Source organism: Aythya fuligula, chromosome 1 (assembly GCF_009819795.1).
Source record: "Aythya fuligula isolate bAytFul2 chromosome 1, bAytFul2.pri, whole genome shotgun sequence".
Taxonomy (NCBI): domain Eukaryota; kingdom Metazoa; phylum Chordata; class Aves; order Anseriformes; family Anatidae; genus Aythya; species Aythya fuligula.
In genome coordinates, this window is record NC_045559.1 from 57,722,383 (window position 1) to 57,748,868 (window position 26,486).

Genomic DNA, 26,486 nt, shown 5'->3' on the forward strand with positions numbered 1-26,486 from the left:
CGCTCTGTGTTTCCCTAATTTTGCTTGCAGAGCAGCCTGTAGACAGGAGGAAAACAAACAAGCCCGGCTTAGCCAGCGGCTGCACCCTACCCAGAAGGTCACCCAGGACCTGGGGCGCTTCTCCGAGCCCCCTGGGCGGGCTACACGGAGCAGGGACACCCCTCGGGGCTGGAGGCCCTCGGACCCCACAGACCTAGGCTGAAGGATGCGCTTTTCCCCTCATTTCCATCACACTCCCCCCTACCAGGGAGCATCCCCAGCAGCTGAAGGGAGAGCCCTCAGCCCCACCGTGCAAGGGGACAAAGCCACGAGCAGGGGGCAGCGGGAGGACACTTCGGGAGGAGGAGGAGGAGAAGGGCCACCCTCCATTTGGGGCCGCCAGCCCCTACGGTGGGGATCCTCCAGCGAGCCCCGAGGAGTTAATGGCGGCCGGGAGCCGCCTCCTGCCCGCCCTACGCCGTGACTCGCTTCCTCCCACGGCCGGGAACTGGGAGGAGTGAGCGGCCCCGGGCTGCCGCCCCCACCCCGCTGCCCGCCGACAGCCGCGGCCGCCCCGGCGGGGAGGGACAGCACCGCCGCCACCGAGCCCCAGCTGCCCGCGGCCAGCCGCCGCCATGCCCGCCGTCGACAAGCTCCTCCTGGAGGAGGCTTTGCAGGACAGCCCGCAGGTAGCGCGGCCCGCCGGGGGGATGCCTGCCCCCGGGATGGTGTCCCCGGGGAGGTGACACCGCTGGCGAGCGGAGCGGGTCGGGGGCTCCAGCCCGTCGGGGGGATGCTCGGCGGGAGGCGGGGGAGCGGGTTGCTGGCATCCCGGTGGCGTCGGGTGAAGGCTTTGGGGTCCTGATGATCGCCTGTCAGGGGAATATAGATTATGGTTGTGACTGGGGAATCTGGGGAAGGGGCAGGGTGTGAGGAGGTCGGGGCACAGCGCCTTTTCTCCTCGCCCCCCGCAGGTTAAGCCCTCCCGTGGCTCTTTCCTCGTGCTGTCCCATCCCGGGGTGCTTTGGCTTTAGGGTGTGCCCTGTAGTCTTGAGCTCTGTTTGGGGAGGAGAGGTGGCATGGCTTGTCACCTTGGCTCCCTTCATGAGAGGAAAGCGAGCTGCGGCGCTGTGCGTCACCTGGCCCCAGCACGAGCAGCAGAAGTAGGCTGGATGGATCTCGTTGCCAACGTGCCCGCGCTCCTTGCGAGGTGTCCCAAGGGGTGTAGCTCAGATATAGGAGCTCCCCGTGGGACAGGTGAGGTTTGGTGAGGTGAATCTCACGGAAGGTGACCTCGTTTTGAAGGAGTCTCAGAAACGAGGACAGCGGTTATTGCCTTTTCTGCCCCAGCCCTTGCAGGGAAGGGAGGAAGGACATTTCTCCTCTCACCCCCATGCTCTGTCAAACCCAGTGTAGCACCTGTGCTGGGAGCCCCTCTTGGCTGCAGAAGGGACCCCTGAGCAATATGGGAACCCCACGGCAGAGAACACGCCTTGTGGAGATGGTTATAGGCATTTCGGAGGGGCATGTGGTCTTCAGAGATGGGAAGGGAGGGTGGAGGGAAGGAAGAGGGGAAGTTTGTGTGGAAGAGAGACGCAAGGGGAAAGGGAGAGTGGAAATCCCACAGAGGGGTGGGGAAAGTGCACTTGGGGTCAAAACACGGTGCAGGCAGAGATCAAGTAGTTGGTGAAGCAGGGGAGGAGGAAAGAAGGGCGGGGTGGATCTGCGTGGATCCTGTTCCTGGTGCCCTGTGTTGTAACCCGGACTCATCTGCTGGTAGACCAGGAGGACAAATGTATAGGAGCAGATTGCTAAAAGGTGTTGTGGAGTCTGTCATGAGACATTTTGAAGGAAAGGGTAGACGTGCACCTGTCAGGAATTCATGAATCTTGGGGCTCACCTCTTGGGAATCTTGGGATCACCTCTTCTTAGCGTGTTTTTCTGTGATTCCATGAAATCCCATCCCAATAAAAACGATTTTCATTGAATGTTTGATGAGACCCATGGAATCTCAAGGCTTGGAGATTTTTAAAACTCAACACGAAAAAGTCTCTGATGCAATGTCAGACTGAGACCTCCTTTGGGCTGGGGTTTGGACCAGATGACCTCCAGAGTTTCTTTCTGACCTGAATTGTACTATGTTCCACAGTTTAACGAAGTCCGCTAGATTTATTACGAGCAGTTATTAACGTTTTTAGTAGGTACGTCCCCAGAGCATTCTGGAGCTAAAGAACTTGATATGCAGGATACGTGAACTCGTTTTCCTCTTCAATCAACACTTCCTTCAGTGATTAAAAAAGTAATGCTGACTGAAAGCAGCTGAACAAAGTGCTGAATTGTATTTGGAGGTCCTCATCTTTTTTTTTTTTCTGACCTGAAGGCTGTTAACATCTCCTTTCCAATTACTGGAAACAGTGGGCTGAACATAAACCTGGGTGTTTTCAGGATGTTTTGGCTTGATTTGGTCATTGCTTTCTGTTCAAGTTATGCAACTTTGGAGGGATGGGCATTGTTTAATTTTATAGAAAGACCCAGTGTTGCTAAAATCTATTTTTTACATGCAGGGAAATAGATCTATTTTTTTTGTCCCTGGTCTTTTGCATTTTTATTACTTTTTTTTTCTTGAGGAGGCCTTTACATTCACAGCCCTATGGGTTGCCTCTGCGATCTGGGTACTGCAAAATCAAAGCAAAAAGACAGTTTGTGTCCCACAGAGCTTGCAGGGTAGCAGCTTATGTGATCACTACTTCCTTTTGCGTAAAGTGACCTGATTCTCTTCTGCCCTGTGCAGTCTCTGGCAGCAATGCAGAGGGACAGTAAAATGAGGACATAACCTCACTTTGTAGAAAGTATATGGAGTATTTAAATCATGTGCAGAACAGAAGAGGATTAGGCCATTGCTATTTCTTCAGTAGTTTTCTGAAACTTGATTTATCTCTCCCTGACAATACAGTATTTTGTCTTGATTCATCTCCAAGCACTGACCAAAAAAGGCCTTAAGAAATGGCTTAACTTTGAAGTAAGTGCTTGGCCAGGGCATAGGAGAGAAATTGACGTAAGCAGCCATGCTAAAACCAAGGGAAATACTTACATGAAGTAAGATTTTTATTTTTTTCCTGTGTTGCCAGCAGCTAAGATGATGGTGCTATTAACAAAGCCTTCAAAAACATTAGCTTAATACTTGGATTCCTGGTTTATTTCACCACCAATATCTGCTATTCCAGAAGTTGTCAAAACAGAAACAACAAAAGTTGCATACATTGCTATTTTGTTGCAGTAGTTTAAAACAGTGTTCTTAAACCTGAAAGTTTCCAAGCATAACTTCAAAAACGCTTAATCATGTATTGTTTTTCTTGTTTTTGAACAAAGTGCTAGTAACTGAGGCCAAGACCTTCAGAAATGCTTTCCCAGAACTGCTGTATCTCAACACATATTTCAACATTCTGAAAAACTGAATGTGCAAAAATTCAGTAAGATTTAGGAATCTGAATGAATTCAGATTTGAAAACCTGAAAACTAGGAGGCAGAAACGTGGTGTGTACCTTCATTCAGGCAACTACTTTTTTTTTTTCAGTTTTAGCTTGAGATTGATATTGATTAGTACTGTGTCAAGCTTTATAATTTTTACCTTCCCTAGATTTACTTTTTTTAACCATCTTCACGCCCTGTGGAATTTGTCTGCTTTTACAACACACAGCAGGAAGATAAGTACTGTATAGATAGGAGATAGTTTGACGACTTTAGTTTTGCTTTTTTTAATTAATTCATCATTGAAGATTGAATATTTTCAACCAGATATTTTTGAAAAACAGTATGTTTTCAATTACTGAAATAATAGTTTAGTACTGAAAGTTCTCAAAATCATGCCACAGTCCCTGTAGAGAGGTTCTGCACAAAGGTCCTTTATACATTTGTGTTCTTGGCATCAATTTCATTGATTAGTCCCTTTCTCCATGCTTTGGTTTTTGTTTTCTTTATTTCAAAACTGTATTTTGTATTCTGTATCTCCTTCGATGCGAAGATCTCCAACTAGTTTCCCAAAAGCGCTAACTGCCAGTGTCTCTAAGGTAGGAGGTGTTGTAGCAGCTTAGCGTGTCAGCAGACTGAAGTGCTGAGAGCTTTTTTGTTGCTTGAAGTATGAAGTACTCCCGTGCAATGTCTAGAGCAGAGCCCCAGGACTGTCTCCCATGTCATGTACTTTAACCTCTGGGCTAACAGTAATTTCTGGCTTAGATACTCCTCAGCAGAGATGAAATGATAGTGTAGCTTAGTCCAGGGTTCTTGAAGGATGCTGATTTCAAGTTTTTCAGGACAAACAAAATCTTGGCAGAGATTTGCAAAGAAGAACAAATGCCTTGGGGAAGTACATGTTAAAATACTGGAGTTACTTAAAACTTTCTTAAGACTCTAAAGTAAATTTTCCAGATATGAACCTGGGTATTTCAGCTGTAGTAGAGGTTCCTGTAATAGGAGGACAGATAAAGCACTTGCTCTGTTACATGATTATTAGAGTACTGCAGTTTATTATGGGTGCCCCTCAGATAAGCAGATGAAACTAATTAATGTCATATAAATTAGCTGTACCAGACGGAAAGACACTGCCACTTAGCATCAAACGGATTGGATTTACCAAAGTTAAGACAAAGGACGGATCATGACTTTGTTAAAGGGACACTGACAAATTTAGTGACAGCCTTTCCTCTTTCGATACTGTGTTGATCTAACAAAATCTGGAGCCCGCATTGTCCTCAGATCCTTTTCTTTCCCTTCTCAGAAGCTGTGTCAGCAACACAATTCCTTGTTACTGGTGATTCCACCAAAACAAACCAAGGGAATTCATGTCTGTAGGATAAAGCCAGTCATTATGCTCTTCTTTTCTCCCGTTTGCTGACAAGGATGAGCTAGCAGAATGGAGAAAGTACGGGGTATCTCTGAGCGGGTGTGTGCTTGTGTGCCTGCTGTTGTAGATGAACACTGGGTTGTTTGGCGCGGCTACGTCAGCAGGGCTTGGCAGCAGCCCTTCAAGAGTTGCTCAAGACAGTTGAGAGTGAATAATGCTCTGTAAATTACCTAATGGAAAGGGGTGCCCTTAGTGCAGCCTGACATTAGAGAAGTAAAGTGAGCAAGCACGGGTGTTTGACCCAGAGTCCTTAGCGTGGTTAGGATTACTGTAGTCAGCAGGCAGATATTCAGGATTTTTTACATTCCTGATTGTGTTGGAAGGAATGTTTATTAGTTAGAGGAAGAGGCTGGGAGTTAGGAGTTGGCCATAGCAGTATCTCACTTCGTTTCCTAATGCCTCAGTTTACCTATCCCTACTTGGAGGGCTAATGTCTGTGTGTGTTGAGATTGTGAATAAAGAAAACCATACAAAGTGGAAGATTTATTGTTTCTGATTGATTTGTATTTTTGCTACCAATTATTTGCAGAGTCTTTTATGTTTTGTTTTGTTTTTGTAATATTTTCACTTGTAACTAAAGCTGTTTGCTTTTTCTTTTGTTGAAGACTCGGTCTTTGCTCAGTGTGTTTGAAGAAGATGCGGGAACCCTTACTGAATATACAAACCAGTTGCTTCAGGCAATGCAGCGAGTCTATGGTGCTCAGGTAATTTTTCATTTGTGTTTCTTTTGTTCCATGTGCAGTAGAAGATAAGTTGCTATTATGATGCTGTTACTTATGGGAAGGGTGCCAAGTACCTGCAGCTCTTGCGGCTTGAGAAGAGTTGTGGGTGTTTTCTGTCTGATGTCCCTTCCCACCTTAATGTTCTGAAAAGTCATACATATGAAAAAAAAACTTACAAAAAAAAATCTTCACAAAAGAAATATGTCCTTACTTTATGGAATATTGGAAGGCCAACCTTTATAAAATTGCTTGCTTGCGCATAGGTGCAATGTAAAGTCAGGTATCACTTTAGCCACCTAACTTTGATGCTGTGACTCACCATCTTGAAGAAACTGTCCGTGCCCATTGATTACAGAGGGAACGTACACTTTGAGTCATGCTGAACCTAAGTACCTAAGTAATCAGTGTGAAAAAGATGGGAGTAGGAACAGAAAAAGACAACACTTTCCTAAAGCACCTACATGACCTAGATGACTAAATCCCTTTGAAAGTAAAAGTTTTAAGTCATATCCAGTGCTTTCAAAAATATTATAAATCTGGGTGATTTTCGGTGGAGCTAGGGATTCCCATGTGTAAGGCCAGATATTTTAAAGTACCGTATCTAGGTCTTTAAAGGCATACACGGTATCGTGTGGCACTTGTGCAGGCATTTATGTAAGTTAGGTGTGCGACTTCCTAAGCAGCAACGGTTTTCCTATTCTTAAATCAGTACATAGAGAAAATGGAAAGATGAGAGGAACAAGAGTGCTTGGAACTTACTGGGAGACTGAGTGCCTGATCTCATCTGGCGTTATCAGTAATCAGCTGTATAGCTAGTGCAAGTATAGGCCCATTTGGTGGGATTGCTCTTAGGGCTGACTGGTGCTGTGTGACTTGGAAGAAAAAGCAGTCTGCTGAGGGTCTAAATACTTACACCTGGAAGATCCAGCTTTGAAGATCTGGTCTTAATGTCCTGGATCCTCTGCAAATGCAGAGCAATCAGAGATTGGCAGCACAGCTCAGATACTCAGAAAACAGTACAAGGGCTGAAGAGGTGGCATGAAATCAGCTCTCAAAGTTTGTGATGGGTGTTTTGTTAGGGTCATTGAGCTTTAAGAGAGTGTTGGGTGGAAATGTGAGGCCAGAGAGCAGGTAGGATTGAAACAGGTGGAAGAAGGAAATCAGAGGGTCAATATGGTTTGGTTATTAAGAGTTCAGCTTGTGGACTGTGTGTCCCTTTCCCCTGCTGATGCCTTTTTCAGATGCAGTTTTGGGAAGCAGTGCCGTTACTGTGATTCATGAAAAAATGCTTTGTCTGCTTTTGTTTGCCTCTTCCTTTCCATCTCAGTTTTTAGCCATCTCTATTTCTGTTGCCCCACTGTTATGCCATTTCCTCTTTCTTCTCACTATATCAGCGCATTTACCCATCTGTACTTTTCAATATTACTGAGTCTTTTGCATTTTTGTAGCACTTTGTGGCCACTTTCTTCCTGCTCAGTTCCTGCTTTAGTTTGATATAAATATTCAATCACTTGTGAATATTAGATGCATGCCTTGAAATATCAGACATTTGTTGCCATTTTGAGATGGGGAGCACATAGCAGTGTTTGTTTTTTTTTAAGTCTTTCTAAGGATGCGCTTAACAATGACTTAGGAAAATCCAGGTTTAGTGGCCAGGGTTGGAGACTTGACCAAGGATGTTGGCTTAGTGTTTAGTTTCAGTACTGTTGCTACTTTTGCCATTTAATTTCTTGGGAATTGTGTGTTGTGACTTTGTTTTGGGTTTGTGCTCCTGGGACCCAGAACTATAGTAGTAAAAAATGACACTGCATTAACAAGTCTGAATTATGGAAGTGGAAAAGGAAGCTGAAACCTTTTTTCCCTATATGTGCTTTAAAAAGTCTTGATATTCTTGCATGAGATTTAAAAGAATACAGTAAAATTGGGGCAAAATTCTGATTTTTAAATAAAAATTAATGGGAATAATGAATTCAGCCGTATACTGTGGTGGTTAATTCTACATTGTCAGTGCTGTGTAGGATAACAGTGATTTCTGACTGACTTTACTGAGCTTTGTGAACGTCAATGTATCCTTTTAAGGAGCTGCTTCTGAATATTTTGAAGGAATGCACTGTTTCAGATTAAATTCACCTTCAGTTTTTGAGATGCACACTACTTGCTACAAAACTTTTGATTGCACTCGCTCTGGAAAGAGAATTGCAATATTGAACTGCATCACTGAAACTTGAGTGGAGGGTTAAGAAAATAAACTTTTGCTGATGCTTGCGTTAGGAGACCCACTGTCTGGGCCTCGTTATCTGCACACTAGGAGGTGTTCCCAGCACCTTTTTCATTTTGAAAGGAAATGAGATTAAGTAGTGGGAATGTAAAAGTTGAGAGTAATGAGAAGGCAGATCCTGAATTTCCTTTTTCATCCTCCCAACTGCTTTGTCTTTGCAAAGTCACTGTCATCCCCTGCACTTATTTCCTTATCTGTATAATAGGAATTACAGTGACTGACCTACTTTGAAGCAGTGATAAAAGTTCGGATTGCACAGCCATAAAAATGGCTGGAATCACAGTCATGGCAGTTGGGCAGGACAGAAATGGGCTGTACTGGTCTACAGTACTGAAAAATTGGGGCTTATGCCCCCTGAGAACAGTTCCTACAGTCCTGAAAATGTAAATTTTTTTTTTTCTTTCTAACTGTGTTCTGAGCTTTAAGGTCTCCCAGGTTTGTCTCGATATTTTCAAGACGTCCTGGAGAAGTTTACTAGAATTTTGGTGTTTCTTTGTGATGAAAACTTGGGTTTTCCTGTAATTCAAACCACTATAACTTGTGATCAAATAACAATAGTTGATGGTTCTTAATGGAGCAGTGCAGAGTCTCAGGGGACTTGCAATTAGTACCAACTGAAAGCTGTTAATTATCCATCTGGATATATGCTTATATTTGTCCCAGAACACTGCCTGGTGTGCAGAGCAGCAGTAAGTTTGTAAATTGACAGCTCAAGCTGCTCTAAATGCTTGGATCAGTGCCTTGGAAAGGAACGCGAGAAAGATAGAAGTATTTGCCCAGAGATTTTTTTTTAAGCACTTGGAAAGTAGGATTTTTTATTTGAAAATTCCTTTTTTTGTAAACTATTAACGCCTTCTCCTTCTCAACCTCCCCCCCTTTTTTTTTCTTGAAATTAGAGGAATTTGGCTAGGTGCTGGGGCTCTTACATTTCAGAAAGTTAGGTATTCAAGCAGAACTTCGTTTAACATGCCTTTAGAGCCAGCTGCTCTTCCAGTGACAGCAGGGTGATTGCTGGGATGGGCACTTTTAGTGGGGTGGGCTTCAGTAAAGGCAGCAGAGAGACCTTTGAAGTGCCTTAGAGCTGCTTTTGTCCCAGGGGCAGCAGCACCCTGTTGTGGGGTGGTGCTGGACGTGCTGCCGAGGCACGTGGGGCCAGGTGGTGCAGGAGAGCCCATACCCTTAAGCTGCAGCTGGGTGATGGGTTTAGCAGCTCTCCTTTGGGTGCAAGACCCTCGGGCTGTGGTGCTGCAAGGCAGGTGAGCGTGTGATGCTGTGGTTAGGGAGAAGGTCACAGGAGCCAAATGTGTGAGCTGTGCTCGAGGAGCAAGGCTCGGTAGCTCTGACAAGCCTGTGTGTGTAAATACAGAGAAACATTTTTATATTTCTTCTTCAAATAAACCACATCCGTGTGAGTACGTGTTGTGCTTCCTGCTCTAGTTCTGCTCTCCCATCTGTGCTGTAGCACCCTGAAGGAGTTCATCGCATGGATAGTCTTACAGAAGAAATATTTCTTACAGATTTTGTTCTTGTAGTTCTTCCTCTTTGCAAGCAAACCCTCGTGCTGCATCTGGCATTGCTGCTGCCTGATTTCTGTGAATGTTGTGTTAATTGTTCTGGACATTTTATTACCTGAGCAGTGTGTAATGCAGCAAGCAGGGACTCAATTTACTGGGTCGCATGCTGGAGCTCTTGCCATAGTGTTAGACCAAGCTGTGCCCAGTTCACATTCCTGGCTTCCCACTGCCACAGTAAATTATTTGCAGAGCTTTGCCATCATCTCTAGTTCTCCATCACACTACAGAAACAGCTTACGTGGGATCTTCACATAATGAAAAGGAATGCCATTTAAGAACTCAGGAGGCTGTTGTGTCTCTGCGGACTATTAGAAGGGCTAAACAGCTAAGCAAATTAGAGGAAAACAAGATGTATTATGTCTTTGGAGAGAAGTTTCATCTCGTTATTTCTGATAAATCTGCCTAGATATTGAAAACAGCGATGGCAGAAAGGGAATCAAAATAAACCCATGTTGCATTTGGCAATCTATCCAGCGAGAGAACAGCACGGGAATTGTGAAGAGTAATTCTGTTCGGCTTCAGTGTCTCTGTGAGCAGTCGTCTTGTGACTCCAGAGTCACATGGGTAAGGCAGCTTTATGGCCAGGCTCTTAAGGAAACTCTCAACAATTATGAAACAGCCTTGGTTTATATGCGCCGCACTACTAGGTATCAGGACGGCTTGTATCTGTCCAGGACTGTTAAGCAGTGCTTTATAAGAGTGTTATTTTCCTCCCCGAATTTGTTGCACCTCGTGTTTGCATTTTTCAACAGTGCTTCTTGTTTGATCTTACCATCTACTGACTTCTGCGAAACACTGTGTGTATTATTGTTTTGTATTCAGTGGAGGCTTGCAGCATGTACCTATGCAGTTCTCGAGGTTTATTCACCATATGCTGCTAACAGGTAAAGGGCATTATCCCCTGGGAACTGCTGTGTTTACAAAGCCTTGGGAGGTGATGTTAATACTGCTGATGAAGAGGGAGCCACCGTGCTTGGAAGCAAGCCAGCGTTGCGCTAAGCAGGATCTGGAGACCTGAGAACTGCGAGGAAGCATAAATTTATAGAGGCCCTGCTGACAGGAGCTGTTTCGCAGGAAACTGAAGATTCTTCCCCTACTTCGCTAGATATCCTATGGCGGCTGCTTTTGCTGTTTTACAGCAGAGTTTTGACTGGTGCCTTTTCTTTTTTTTTCAAGCTGTTAGCTGATCCTTTGCTGAGCTTTCCGCGTTTGTGAGGACTGAATGCCATGCTGTGAATCAGCAGCAAGGCAAACTGTATTTTAGCCTGATCTTGTGAAGTGCTGGGCAGCCTGGGCACCCTGGTGAGGCTTAGCTTCTCTCAACGTGGGGTTCAAGATTCCAAGCAATTTAATATGGAAACCTAAATGTGTGGGACTGTAACATTCACCGGACTGCTGGAAAATTATATTTTGTAGCAAGATAACATGCACATGCAGACAGAGATGCATAAAACAGCCATATCAAGACCTGGTTCTTTCTGTGCTGTGTCTGGTTTTGAAGGTCAGTGTGTTCCCTAGCTCTGAAAGGATGAGAAGGCTGCAACTGCCTTGTGGACCTCCTCTCTCAACCACCTGCCTGATTTTTCCTCATTCATCAGGCATTAAGCTTTCCCAAATGTAAGTCGGACTTTACTATGTGTCATTCTGCACATACAGACTGCCCGAATAAATGCATTTTCCAGTCTCTTGCCTGTTTACATGAAGAAGCATTTGGCAGTTCTGTGTGCTGGTTACTTGCAGAGTTTTAAAAATGCCAGCTTTAGCTGGAGTAGGAAAGTAGCTTTGCAGAAAGCTTCATTATATTGGGATTGGGAGTGGATGTGATGGAATAGCTCTCTCTGTCTTTAGAAGTTAATTTATAGCTCAACCTAATCCTTTACATGACCTCAAATCTGAAGTCTGTTAGAAGGTATTTCTACAGACAGTTGTCTGACCTTAATGTGTTGGCTCTCTGATTGTATTTTGGAAAATAGAAGAGATTCTAAAAAGTGATGGACTGCCTCACTGGTAAATGGTTGACACAGTGGAGATCTTGTTATGAACAGGTTACAGAAAAATCAGTCTCTCCTGATATGAACGGCTTGGTGAATACAGGTGATAACTGTGAAGGTGGAATCAGCCCAGAAAATCATGTGCCTTTGCTCTGGTGCTAGATCAGAAAACAAGAGTTGGACGTTTTGTTGCTGACTTGTTTGAAGGCAGGATGAGGTACTGAAGTAACCCAAGAATTTAACAGAATGGTTTTTTAATCCGTTGGGTTTTTATTTGTGGTGGATTAATGCTGGATTCAAGACACCACTCCCATTACCTTATTATGTGAACTGGTGTTAGTGAACTTTACAAAATCTATTCCTAGGGATTGTCCTAGTTTACCAGCCATGGTTTTTGTTTCTTTTAAATTAAAAAGCACAGGGTTTTATCTGTGATTGTAACTGTCTGCTGGATACATGCTTGTGTCTAGTCTTTTGGTCTGTTCTAGTGTACTTTTTGCATTAATGCTGCAATGATGATTTTATACAGCAGGGAAAACATCTAATGAAAATTAATGAATTTGTGAGGCCCAGAACTGGTTAATTTTGTCTTCATCTAGAATGTCTGGATTTCTGTTCAGGTTTCTCTTGGTTTTCTGCCTGAAACTATCGTTTCATCAATAGCTTTCCCACTCCAGAAATGCTTGACGAATTCTGAAGTTTCGAGGTAATGTGGAAGAGATGCTGAATAGGCAGTTGGGACTGTGTAATAGCTTTTCTTTTGCTATGGTCTACTGAACTTCAGTCCCTTCAGGATAAAGGAAGTGAATGTTGCTGTATTGTATAGGAAAATATTTTGGAAATAGATTGAAACCCGATAAAATGATTTGCCTGGGTTCAGTGGATCTATCAGCTGAAGCAATCCAAGTAATTTCTAACTCTTGAGACTGGTAAATCGTGGCAGCAAGGGTTAGAAAATTAAGGCTGGTTAGGAACAAATGGGAGGAGGATTAACCAAATTTTCCCAGATTAGTGCGTTTAGCAATGCAGTATTACCACATTTAGCAATGCAGTATTACCACTGGGTCAGCAGAGCACTTTGCCTGCTTCCTGTGCCTTATGCAATATGATGGTGTTTAAATTCACCCGTTTAATTTGAATCACTTACAAGTGTTTGTTTGGTGTGTGTGCTGTGGTGGATATGAATCTAGTGGCAGAGAGAGTTACAAAGAGGCTGGGAGGGAGGAGGGAAGGGCCCAGGATTAACTCCTCCAGGTGGGCAGGGATTGAGTAACAAGCTTGCTCGTGGTGTTTTGACACACAGAACCAATCCAGTAAGAGGCATGAGCAATGTGTCCTGCTGGCATCAATGGCACATAAGTGGGATGTGGAGCTGCTAGCTTAAAGTTAGCCCAAAATTTTGAAGGAAATTTTATATCAGGCCCTTCCATCACCTTGGACCTGGGGTAGTGTGCCGTGGATGTCTGCCTGGGGTCTTTATGGGGCTGTTGTCACCTGATTGTATGCTTGACATGATGTTAACTTATAGCCTCATGAGACACTCTGTGTGTGTGTGTATTCTCCCTCTTGTCCTGTCACATACTAAAGACCTCTCCTGGGGAGTGGTGATTGCTGGAAGATGCTTCTTCCACACCTCTGTGCAATGCCCACTCTCAGGCTGCCTCACGTCAACGAGTAAAGATGCTCCTTGTTGCTCTTTGGATATCACTGGTATGGGGAAGGAGGGTGAGGATCTGGTAGTTTTAAAAATCAAACTGGTTGAAGCTTTGAGGATGGCTAGCACAGAGGAATATAATACCTCTGAAGTCAGCCTAATATTCCAAAGGTGTTTTTAATGTTAGCAAGTTTGAGCCACCAACATGTATTTTGAAAATAGTACAGCAGGAATAAGTGAACTAATACAAAGAGGGGGAAAAGGCTTATTTTTAAATGCAGATTATTTCAAAAGATACCTCTCACATTGATCCAGCTATAAAACTAACAGATAGCACCACAGCTTGTGTGTGAGGACTTACTTTTAAAGCTTTTACTCAGCTTTATCTTTGACGTTGATGGAGAAGATCCCATGCCTGAGAACCTCTGCTGCTCTCTGTAGTCTTAAATCCACCTCTGGACTCCAGCCACAAGCACACGAACAAACACACCCTTCTACTGTCATCAGTCCACACGGAACAAGTCTCATCCTTCCTGCCATCCACTCACTGCTTGCCAGCTCCCTCTTTGAAGGTTTCGCTCCCTCAAGTGTCCCTGCTGATAATTAAGGCTTATTCCATCCTTCCCTGAGCCCTTTACAAGGTTTGCTAACTCGGAAGGCACAGCCTCCTTTTTCATCCAGTGGCTTGGGAAATACTTAAATGCCAAGTGTTTGTGCAAAGCCTTTTCACGTTGAAAACTTCACAATCCGTATCACCTGCAAATCTTACGTGAATCCTGGATATTGCTTCTTTATGAAATTGTAATGCTCGTTACTAATTGGTCTGAGGCAAGAAACAAGACTGTAATCCCCTGTTGTGAGCGAGGTGAGAATAGTCATGGGGTGCACATGACCTGAACTTGGGCCCGGATCAACTCCAGTTCTGAGCCCTTGTTTGTGACTTGGAGGGCCTCTGCCCTCACACCTCCAGCCTCCTGTGCGTGTTACTGCCCAGGGGTTTTAAGATTGTCAGAATTAGCTCATCCTCCTTCTGCTGTGCGTTCACAGTGCAGTTATTCACGTACAGCTGCTGTTACGTAGGCTGCTGTGGCCATGCCTCTTTTATTTTTTTTATCCTTTCTGTGCTCTTGGGCTGAACGTTTGGGACAAGCCCTGCTGTCCGGATTAACGCTCCTTCCTGACGTGCCAAAGTGGTACAGAAGCAGCAGGCTGTAATGCAGTATGTCAGAGGTGGCAGGAGGCCAAATTAAAGCTGTTTCTGGCCCAGATGGTTAACTTTGCCATGCTCTGCTTGCTCAGGACGGTGAGGGAGGGAACACAAACTCTGTCCCAGTTTTAATGGTTTTGTATACCAGCTATAAAAGCAGTTCAGAGATTGCCCTGAGGTTTTACGAACTCTCCATGGCCTTAGCATATTTTATCCCCCCCCTCCAAATGTGTAATGTTTAAAATGAAATTACAAGCGATTAGTTTTGGATGTTACCAAGGGAGAGATGTGACAAAGTATGAGACAGATCTGAGTTCCCCTGTTCCCTTTTTCTTTTTTTTCCCCCCGGTTTTAAGTCATTGCTAACAAATGAGGCTAACAAACTTGCTAACAAATGTGATCACGTTTTAAAGAGGCACATCTGTGGGTTCTCTTTATTCTTGTGGATTTTGAAGAAAGATGATTAACAAATTAATGAATATGAAACATTCTTATGCTAGTATGACAGCTTACTTGTTTGAGATTGTCCTGATTCTGTCTTGGAAGAAAACAAAATGACAAATTTCACCTTTGTGCAAAGAGGTTAAGCTGAAATAAACTGCGTGTTGATTATGTGTGAAATGTACCTGTTATTACTGCTTCTCTGTGCAGGTATTTTGGGACTGTTTGTTTACACGCAACTGAATGTTTGTCTGAGTAGTTGCAGATTCAGTCAAGAGGCTGGTTATGAAATAGTAGTAACAGCAGAGCTAAAGATTTGTCATTATTTCTATTAATATGTAACTTTTGTTTGTAGAATGAAATGTGTCTTGCCACGCAACAGCTTTCGAAGCAGCTCCTCGCCTATGAAAAGCAGGTATGTTCAACATTGTGCCTCTGATTTACTCTTCAGCACTTGAAAAGAAGCCTGTTCAAAGAGTGTGGTTTCCAGAAGTGCTCAGGCCATTGGATCTATTTGATTTCATGCAAAGACTGTTGTAAAATTCCCCAGGATGTTCAAGGGAATTGGGTCACTTCTCAGCATCCTTAAAATTAAAAGAAACGAAACAAAACAAAAACAAGACGAACAAAGTGCAAAATGTGAGTTAATAAGCTTATGAAGATAGAAGCCAGCTTGTTCTACTGTATAATGTTAAAATGAATCTGATAAGCATTAATTGCATGCTGTCCAAATCCATTAATTTAAAACAAGAGTAGCAGTGCATAAAGAATATATATATATATCGAGTTATTGATTTTCCATTTCGTTTTACTGCATTTTGTAAAAGTATTTATTACCTTTGTAGTAAAACACTTCTTGTGTTTTATACTCAGCTTTTTTGATTTACTAACCAAATACTTTTTTCTATTTTCAGCATTTTGCCTTAGGGAAAGGAGATGAAGAAGTGATATCCACCCTTCATTACTTTTCAAAAGTTGTGGATGAGGTAATTTGAATTGCCATTATTCTGTTATTACAATGTTAATGGAATGTTGGAGCTCTTCCTTTTGATCTTTGCCCTTTTGGTTCTGAGCCTTCCCACTGAAGGACAGATCGTGTCAGAGTTTTATAGAATCATTTATGCAGGGGTGGAGAGAAGTTTAATACCACCCTTTAGTAACGGTCTCTTCAGCACTAGAGCTGGGTCTGTGGCTTCCTTGCAAGCGCAGAGCAAGCACAGAGCAAAGCTGAACTTACTAAATAGGGGAATTAGAAAAGAGACTGAAGTCAGACATGTTTCAGGTAGACTGGGGCCATTTTTAATTTAATTTTATTTAAAAATTCTGTTTTCAAGCTTTAAATACTGCAGTTTGAGCCCAAACCATCCAGGGATGGGCACAGAACAGCTGTGCAGTGGTACAGTTGCAGCTCATTTTACTGTAGGATCACAGAGAATCCAAACATGTCTGGGGAGGCTGCAGAAAGGTCTGCTGAAGGCAGGTTAGCTACTACAGCTGTATGTGCTGAACACTTCTACTCCCCATGGGTTGCGGCTAAGTAGCAGGTGTCTTCTTAAATGTGCTCTTGTTAGACCTGCCCACGTAACATTTCATTCTAATGTCAATATCTGGGTTCTTATTGCTTCAGTCTCATTTGATACATCATTTTCTGGTGTGAGCAGGACTCTGTGTCATCAGAAAAGTGCTGTTCTTTAGTCTACTTCTAGCCTTCGCTTAGAAGACAAAGGTCTATAACAAGGTTTACTTTTGGGGAGAGGAGAGTAAAGAGAGTTGATTGCAGGGCAAAAATAAGTTATAAATTTTAGAGCTGTGCTCATTCCATGGGTAACTCTAATGATATAATGGGAAGAATTCCTAGGATTAACTTTGCCCTTATCCTTATCCCGCTGCATGCCTGCTCTCAGGATATACTTGAAAGGAGCATTTACTGTCACAAGTCTTGTACTTGTCTTGGTGATGTGTTAGTAGGTGAAAACTAGTGCATTCTCCTCCCCAGGTACAAGAGAACCATCCCTTTTGTGGGCTGAAGGTGGAGAACCCTGCTGCTCAGTTCTGTCAGTCACATTTTCCCTCACAAGAACCTGCTCCATTCCTCAACCACCTTTCACATCTGTTAGCTAGCCCCTGTATCTCTTTTCCAGTTGTCCTTTCTACAGGAGTTGAGTTGCCCCGGTGTAGTATTGTGTTGTCAAGTGGGAAATACTGACTTCATCCTTACCTTCCTAAGCCTAATCACAGAAAATGTGAAGGTAAAATAGTGCCCCCTGTTGTGATTGTGTCCTGGGTAACCTTCCTGAACGGAAGGAGATTCTAGTCATGGAAGTGGAACTGTAACTCTGTGCTATAGAGCCTAACAAAATCTGGTTAATAGAAGCAAATTACAGATGAAATCCCGCTGGGTTACTCACTAGAATTAATCATCAAGCTCTAATGCAGCATGTGGGAAATGAAAAGTTCTTGGATCCTTATAAAACAATAGGCAGGAATTAACCACTTAGTGCAAAATCCCCATCTGTCTCACAGAAATATGTTTTAAGCACTGAAGTAGATGGAAGCATCTTACATCTTCGTCTGCTGGGCACAGATGGCAGGTGTGGCTCTTCAAAACCCGTAGAGTGCTGGGGCTCGTGCTCTAATTTAGGTGGTTCTCCTGTGGATCATTGCTCTGCAGTTTGTTCCTCCAAAGCTGACTTTATTATTATAGGGCTTAACAACTCTAGCTGAGGGCTGAACTCAGTTGTGTAAGGTGATGTACAAACATGAGTCTTTTTTCTTTTTTTTTTTTTTTTTTTGAAAGATTTTGTGTACTTTTACTTCCATGGGAGAAATACGTTTTGTAGGTTAGATATATAGATCTTTCACAAATACTTATGTGTATATATATATTTAAAAGATTTTTTTAAAAGCTTGCCTTGCATCTGTTTGCATCCACGTGTATTGAGGAAGTAGAGGTTACAATGAAAGCCTGCAGTGGGTGCTTAAGTGTTCACCAGAAAGCTGTGGTAGATACTAGGTTGGAAAACGGAGCGATTATAGTACCGTGATTATTGTGGTCATAGTTTAACCACTGGGGCTTGTTGGTCTGCCTCAACCTAGGTGGAAATGGGAGTAAGATGCATTACATAGAATGTGGTGCTAATTTTTCTGGTGGAAAAAGGTCACTGTGGTCATCTAATTCTTACTGGGAAAAGGGCATGTTGCTGTTGACAGTTGCATGCAGAAAGACCGTAGGAGTCATTTAACTTAGCAGGAGACATTTGAGCTCAAGTATTATGAAAAGAAGGACAAAATCTGTAAGGTGACTGTTGTTGCCAGACATTGAACTTGTAATTTTGAAAATTTGGTTATACTCATAACTTTTTCCGACTTTACATGAGGGGCAAAAAGTAAAAGAAATAGAAGTGTGGATGAATTGAAGGTTTTAATTTAAATTGGCACATTAAACTATATACAAATTAAGATTGCTTTACGTTTTACTCTGAAAACTTCAAATTACATTGACTGGAGTCTTTTGTTTGGACAAAATGTGTGTTTATAAACGTACCAAAGTAAGAGACAGGAATGGTTCCCTGTGTCAAACAGTGTGAGCAACGCGCAGCATGAAGGTACAGGTTTTTGTTCCATTTTTATCTTCTGACAAGTCTGCCTCATGTTCCTGGTTATTAACTAATAGGATAATATGTCACACTTCAAGATATATGTTGATGGCTGCTGGTCTGTAGCCATCAGTGTCTTGATCAGGACCTGTTTTTTTAGGTGGCATCAAGGAGTGTTTTACATGAGTTTCCAAAGTAATTAATGTAAAGGCCCAGATACCAGAATTTAGATAAACTGATGTTTTCTGGTCATGGTTTTTTAATGCCTTGAAGAAGGCATAGATAAGGCCAGAATGATTAATAGTGTAGGGGTGGTCAAGAACTGGAACAGGTTGCCTGGAGAGGTTATGGAGTCTCTGTGTGAAGTTTCTCATAACCTGGCTGGACGTGGTCCTGGGTAGCCTGCCCTAGCTGACCCTACTTGAGCAAGGTGGGTTGACTAGGTGATCTCAAGAGGTCCTTCCCAACTTAAATGGTTCTGTGGTTCTGTGAACAATAATGACACTTGGTGGTGTTGATATGGTATTTCTGATCCCAAATGGTAGAAATATAAAACCACTGGACCTTCCATAATTTTTTTTGGTGAGAGCTTTGCTAAGAATTTTGTATTTCTCATGATTAAGGTTACCAATGTGTGTTTTATTAGCCTGTATAAGCACTGGTTACAGATTGTTCAGCAGCAGACAGTGTATCTTATTCTTTTTGTTTACATTCTGTCTTAGAGCATTTCTCTATTCTCTGTTTTAGCTCAATATTCTTCATTCTGAATTGGCAAAACAGCTTGCAGATACAATGGTTCTCCCAATAATACAATTTCGGGAAAAGGATCTCACAGGTAAGTTTTAGTTTAAATTTTAATTTTCCTCTTGGTGTTCCTTCTTGCTTGTTTTGTAATAAGCTGAGGCATAATGTCATATAATTTGTTCTTATGGTAACTCACAGAAAAGTGTTGTTTTTTTTTTTTTTTAATTTGTTTGTTTGTTTCCCTGCTACAGAATTTCCTTTACAGGCCGTGTGCTTTTACTCAGACATAAATAGTGCAGTTTTGCCACGTATGGGTTATGCCCCTTGTGGTGCAAGTTCGAAAATACACAACTTGGTCTTTGTTGGGTCACTCCACTTTTACATGAGTGTAATTTCACTGAAGCCAATGATGTTACAGTTGCCTAAAGCAGGGAAATTTAGCAATGTACGTGGCTTGCAAACAACCTTTATCCCACTTCCAGAGTTTGGGGTTGTTTGAAAAATCACAAGCAGGAATGCTCTTTCAACTTTATAGTATGATACATCCCCTCCTTTATAAGCAATTAGTTCTCTTTAAGCCCCTTCCATCCAGGGGTAGTTCCAAGTAACCTGATTGCGCAAACTTGGAAATTCCTTAAACAGTAAAGCAGGAGTGCAAACATTTGTTGTGATTTCAAAAGAGACAAGTTGATAGTCGAGGTCAAGGACACTGTAACCTACATAGGCATCAGAAACATGAGTTCTTACTGCAGCATTTCCAGGGCTTAGCAAAAAAAAAAAAAAAAAAAACAACAAAAACAACCAATGTTTCTATGTTTCTCATGCGAAGTTTACTCTCCTGTTTATATATTTTTGGAAAACATCATTTTGATGGGAGACGAAATAAATAAATAGCAAAATAGTGACTGTTAGAAGTTTCTGGTATCGTAGCATCTCATTTGAAACCACGGGATACATCAAAGTACTTATAAAAATGGGTATTTTGTAATCTAGTTTTTGTAATTTTGTAATCTAGTACCAAATATTTGTATTTGCATGCTCAGATGTTGATTCTATAAATGGTCTTACACCTCTTTAATGTGGCCTCACTGATGCAGTGAATCTGGTCCCATCTGTATGGATTATGTCCCTAGTTCATAAAAGGAGATGGAAAAAGAAGATGCAACCAAAGCCTCAGCTGGTTCGTGACAAAAAAATGGAAGTTTATTCAGTTTACCTGGATGTCAAAATCTTTTTTTTATTCTCTCCATCCATCCCCACCACCGTTTTGCTCTGACGCAATCTGTAGAGCAGCATTTTTAGCAGAGGATTGGCCATACTGAAATTTCATCATAGGATTAAACAAGGAAGCAGAGAAGATAAACTGTGTTCTTGTTTTACTTCCGATTTTGTTATGTATTGAGTACTATAGAAACCTTTAGGTGCAAGTTAGTCACACCTGGGAAGAATTTCTGTCATTCTGCATTGGAATCATGTGGAAGTGTTCTGGGAAGAAAAAAGTGGTATGAAACTGATTTCTGAATAGGTTGTTAGAAATAATCAGAGACCGCGATGACATCCTACAGTTTACCCATTTTCTTTTCAGAATTGCATAATGGCTGGTCTTATGGTCTTGTGAATGTGCTTAGTTTGTTGGTTTCTGAGAAGGGTTTTGCCAGTTAAACATACATTGATAGGGGAACTGAAAGTGATTTGTACCCAACACTACTGAAAGTTGAGTCGCCTGCTTAGTTTCTCTTCCTCCTACCTGCATCAGAAACTGGTGGCCAGTGTTTGTTATGTCAACGTCACAGCCAGCAATTGGATGGATTAGGCAAATACTTATTTTCACAGAGAAGCTTAGTCAAAAAAAAATGTTCTAGTTTGATGAAGATTATGTACAGGGAAGGCCCTTAGTTCATGTATCTCTAGGACTTCATTAGATTTCTTGGTATCATATAGGCATTGTTAGGATGTTCAGAACTGCTGGTCTTTTAAGGCAGTGGAGGGCCTTTTGTGAAAGCATAGTGAAACGATGCTTTGGGTGAATGACACTGACATATAAGGAATCTTTTTCATAGTGATAACTTTTCTCAGTCAAATAAACTAACTTCACTCTTGCTTTCCTATCTGTCTGTTAATTTCTCTAGCAACTGATCTGGTTTATTATCATTTTCAAGATAGGCATGACTTGTGTGTGCATCTCTGTTTTGAAATGACTGGAATGATTTAGGTATTAACAGTGCCATAAGTCATCTCAGTTGAACAAAGCGTTTACAGCAGCTTTTACTTTGAATATTCAATTTCTCTTTTCCAGAAGTAAGCACGTTGAAGGATCTTTTTGGCCTTGCTAGCAATGGTATGTTTCCTGGTTTTGTTTGTTTCTAATGGCGTGCACCTGTTATATCACAGAAGACATTTTTAATCTATGCACACACACATCACATTTCTAAAAGAAATAATATTCCTTGTCTACAGAACATGACGTGTCCATGGCAAAGTATAGCAGGTTACCGAAAAGGAAAGAAAATGAAAAGGTAAAGAACGTAAAAGGGAAAAGGAAAAGTTTTCATCAGCCGTTCTGTCTTCATCATTGTAGCTAGTCCCTACATACACTTAAGAATTTTGGAGAGTTCATCAGTTAAAGTCATGGTAGCTCAAGACTACTTGTGATTTAGTTTCTAAGCAGACACAAAGCTTTTAGACAACCATTCAGCAAAGTTTTACCTGTTTTCCCCAAGTTAAGCAAATGACCAAGTATCTTGCTGAACTAGAGCCCCTCAGGTCCAGAGGAGCTCTTCAGACAGATGCGATCCAAATGGCCATAAGTAGATTTGTATGGACCTACTGTTGTACAGCTAATGTGATGATGCTGTATCACTGGTGCAATTCATTGTAAACCATGTCATGAAGCCTTGTGTCTGCTATTTATAAAGCATACCATTGTTTCACATCTGCCTTTCTGCTAGATTTCTCTGTATGGATTGTCATTTCATTTACAGTACACCAAACCGTGTTGGTGGGATTGTTTTACGTTTCTTCTTCATTGCCCACTGGAGCACTATTCCAAAATATACCTCTGTATGCTGGAAATGTGTGATTGGCCCTATCCTTTAAGAGTGCTTCAGTCCTACAGGATGGTCTTTCAAAGTGCGTTGCAGAACAGAATGTGATACAGCATCTTGTGAATTATTCATCTCTGCTTTCTGCACTTAGAGGCTTGTGTTGTGATCTCAGCTGCAAATAAATCTCTTGCATTGAGATCAGATCTAGAATGTTAGTTGCGGTAGTTGAGTTAGTTTATAGTCACAGGGATTGTCCAAATGCTTAAGTATCTTGACAGAGCAGGGCTCGAAGTTGATTTGGGTTTTGGACTTGCTTTATTAGTTTCTCATCCTTCATTTTAACGTGGAGAAGTTCTGTAATGACTGTTGTTTAAAGATAATTTGAAAATAATCAGTAAATATACCCATATGCACTATAACACTTTGTCAACCTCTTATCAATTTTTGTTTAGCTTAAGGCAGAAGTAGCCAAAGAAGTGGCAAATGCAAGGAGAAAGCAGCATCTTTCATCTCTGCAGTATTACTGTGCCCTGAATGCTCTGCAGTACAGGAAGAGAGTGGCAATGATGGAACCTATGCTAGGATATACACGAGGACAGGTATGGACAGTTAAATGACTCTATCAGTTATACCTTTACCAGGGAAAGTGAAACATTGTAGCTCTGGATATTTATTTATTTTTGAGAACTTACAAATGAAAATAAAAGAAAACTAAACAACTTTATTCAGCATGCCTAGGTTCTAACAAATGGTTTTGTTTGTGGCAGATGGTTGAATGTTTAGCTATCCAGGAAAGATAGCAAAAAAAAATATGTATATATGTATATATATAGGGAAAAATATGTACTATTATCCATACATTTACATACACACGTATGCAAAATGACCCTGGGGTTGATTCTTTTCACAGCTAAGCTATCTGTACAATAGCATTTACTTCTACTCTTTACTCTGTGTCTGCACAAACTCTCCTATGTAGCAGTTCCCCTCCTGGTACATAATGTTCAGCATACTGATGAGGAGTGTACACGACAGGGAACAGAGCATCCACTGGAGAACTAGAAGGACAGAACAGTAGGGTGGATTGAGCATAAATCTGGGAAATCCTGTTTCTAATCTTTATTCTGCCAGCGATTTGATATAGTGGCTGAACCCACATTTCTCAAATCTGTAAATTGCAGCAGTGATACCATTAACCTGACCCTCCGGGATGTCAGGAAGATTAATAACCGAGCACTTTCACAACACTTGATTCTCGTGACTTGCCCATTTTAAGGGTCTATTGTACTTCAACACTGATGAAAGAAAGCATAAGGGAAAATGAGAATTGGGTCATGGAAAAATGAATGCAGTGGTCCTTTTGAGATGGTAGCCTGGATCACCATGTCAAGTGTCCTGTGTCTGCTGCAGATAATGTGTCCTATATAAAGTAGGTACTTAAAGAGAATTCGTTTGCTTTACATGGAAATTCGTACTGTCTCTCTAGTGTATAATTACTTATCCTGAGCAAAAAACTGCACCTGTTTCCCTTTTCTGGAAGCCAAACAACTTCCTTGATCTAGCAAAAAAATCTCTCATTGCTTTATACAGGAAAGTCTCAGGTTGTCAATGTGGCCAGAAGCCAGTTGATACCAATCCTTTAATACTGTGAACCCCCTATCTCCCCCCATTAGCTTTTAAAGTATGTATTTTCTTTATTAGTTGCTCAAAACATGTCTAATATTTCATATTTCCAAAGAATGAACATAAGAATTTTTTGGAAGTCATGGCTAGTATAGAGGGTTTATTCAAGTTGGACTGGATGATCTTGGAGGTCTTTTCCAACCGGTGATTCTATTTGACTGAAAACTGGCATCAACATCTAAGACAGGCATGGCAGTCTCTCATTATTCAGTGGAATGTAGGGCTCTTCCCTTCTGCATTAGATTTCTGAAGTAAATAGGTGAATCATTCTTGAAAAGAGTCTGCTTTCTCTCCTTTGTCTGTAAGGGGAATCTGTGGTCAAGAACATAGTTGCAGAAATGTAAGTTGCAGGCAAGAGGAATTCTGTGTCCCAGGAATAGGGAAAAGGAGTGGAATCACAAGTAAAATTGGATTAAATATCTAATAAATTGATATTAATAAATAATAATATTAAATATATTTATATTATATTATATTTATATAAAGTAATAATAATAAATATATTTATATTAAATACTAATAAATACTAATACTAATAAATATCTAATAAATTGCTTAACAGCAGAGAATTGTTTTGATGTTTTTGCATTTATTTCCAGAGTAACTCACTTTTTTTTTTTTTTTTTTTTGGGGAAAAAATATTTAATTGCACACACACCACTACCTATGTCCATGATTCACAGAGCTGTCAGTAGTTCCTAACTATGTCTGTGTGCCCCACAGCCAGAAATGAAATCTAAGATAGTCTACACTGAGTGCTTTGCTGCTACTGCATGCCTGCTGAGCCATAACAGCAAAGTGGACTCTTCATCTGTAATAAAAAGTGCACTTGGCCTTAGCAGAACAAAATCCATGGTAAAACTGTAGTTGATGTAACTGATTGCCCTAGAGACTTCTGCTAGTGCAGCTACACTTCATCGTTTTCTTGTCTGACTTTGCTGTAGCAGTTCATAAATTTCCAGGTGGGCCTACTAAATCTAATGGACAATTTATGTTCCAGTCCTTTTGGTAAGGTGTTACTGCATACAATGGCTCGTGACAGCACAGAACCAATTCTGTACGGGGCTAGTGTGGGAGGAGGCTGCCTGTTCCCTCTTAGCGGTCATTCAGCAATTCATTGGAAACGTACCTGTCAGCAGCCAATAGCTTGTGTGTGTAAAGGGGTACATGAACGGGTGGGAAGGAGCAAAAAAGAAAAATACAAGAAGTCAACACAGTTGTATTTTTTTGCCAGCCCAAAGCATCAATCGTAATGGGATCGCTGTTAACCCAGTTCAAGCAATTTGTTATTTGTCTACGAAAACCAGGATGACTTCCAGTGTCTCTTATTTGTATTTTTCAGATCAACTTTTTCAAGAAAGGAGCAGAGATGTTTTCCAAAAGAATGGACAGCTTTTTGTCATCTGTTTCGGACATGGTTCAAAGGTAGCACAATTCTTTTGCTTCTTTTTGTTTGCTCTTTTGAATTCTGAGCAATAGTACTGAAACCTTCAGCACATAATAGGCAGCACCCATGTTTCTGGCTCAGGAGGGTGCTTCCATGCTTGCATTGCACCGTTGGGCATATTTTGTTAAAGTAGCAGGTGGAAAGGGGGTGTGTTTGTGCATGTAAAGGAAAGTGCTACCAGTGCACTGCACAGTGTTTTTACAGTATAGCCAGGAACTGTATCCTGTAAAGTGCTCAAATGCTTTCTTTTTTTGCAACGGGTTAATAGACTTAATATAACAAAGCTAAAGTGCATTCTGAATTAGAGGTGTTTATAATTGCTGGTTCTGAATTAGAGGTGTTTGTACTTGCTGGGTTCAACATCTAAAAGACGTTTAGATGTTAAACTTTAGTGATATGGTTTAGTGGAGGACTTGTTAGTGTTAGGTCAGAGGTTGGACTCGATGATCTTGAGGTCTCCTCCAACCTAGACAATTCTGTGATTCTGTAATAATAATGGATTATTGTTAAAGTAACCTCCCAGATAAGGATTTAGGTCTTGTAGCGTTTGATGTTGTAGATACACAAGCGAACTAAAACTTCTTGCCCTGGGCAATACTCATTGCGTCTGCTATAGCCTGTATCAGTCCACTGAGTTCAACATGAATTGTTTAAGTCCCTATTTCAATGCTTTTGCTATTTCAGTGCTTTCCTGCTTTTGAGAGTACTTTTTCTTTGTTCCCTCTCTTTGTCCTCCTCTTTTTGTAATGGAGATTGACATTTCTCTTTATAATTAAGTCCTTGTAAATGTTATAAACTTTACATTTAAAATGTAATCATATTAGAGAGAACACTCATCATTTATTTTAAATCAGCTGGAACGCTAGGCTGAACCCTTCGCTGTATTGCTTCATACCTTTCATATTGGAGTATCTCCAAGTCATTACTTATTCTGACTCTGGTGGCATTTTAAATAATGCATGCTTGTTAATTTGAGAACAGTGTTACCAGTAATCTCCCTGTGTAGGAGATTCTTTCGCTAAATGTTTCTTTATTTCCTATAATTTTATGCTTATTTATATATCTTCTTATGCTCAATTTTCAAATAAATTCCTCTACAGTCAACATAACATTTGTAGCGGTTGGAGGACAGATTTTAAACTCCCTTTAAATAGTGCATGTTATTAAAGGTAGAGCACGCTGCTGATGTCTTAGAGGCAGAGTTAGGATCTTATCACTGGATTGTC

General features: G+C 41.5%; 1 protein-coding gene across 2 annotated transcripts in view; it reads left to right on the forward strand.

Annotated features, from left to right (window-relative positions):
• The first annotated feature begins 537 nt into the window (after positions 1–537).
• Positions 538–26,486, forward strand: part of APPL2 (adaptor protein, phosphotyrosine interacting with PH domain and leucine zipper 2) — a 37,685-nt gene continuing 11,736 nt past the window's right edge. Inside the window, exons 1-9 of one of the 2 annotated variants that reach the window (XM_032208109.1) lie at positions 538–668; positions 5,485–5,583; positions 15,102–15,161; positions 15,661–15,732; positions 19,090–19,177; positions 21,383–21,424; positions 21,544–21,602; positions 22,583–22,729; positions 25,156–25,238. In XM_032208109.1, the coding sequence (XP_032064000.1) occupies positions 615–668; positions 5,485–5,583; positions 15,102–15,161; positions 15,661–15,732; positions 19,090–19,177; positions 21,383–21,424; positions 21,544–21,602; positions 22,583–22,729; positions 25,156–25,238 (704 nt within the window). In that variant the 5' untranslated portion in view covers positions 538–614. Of the gene's footprint in view, positions 669–5,484; positions 5,584–11,053; positions 11,071–15,101; positions 15,162–15,660; positions 15,733–19,089; positions 19,178–21,382; positions 21,425–21,543; positions 21,603–22,582; positions 22,730–25,155; positions 25,239–26,486 lie in introns of those variants that run through there. The other variant, XM_032208111.1, reaches the window with a different exon arrangement.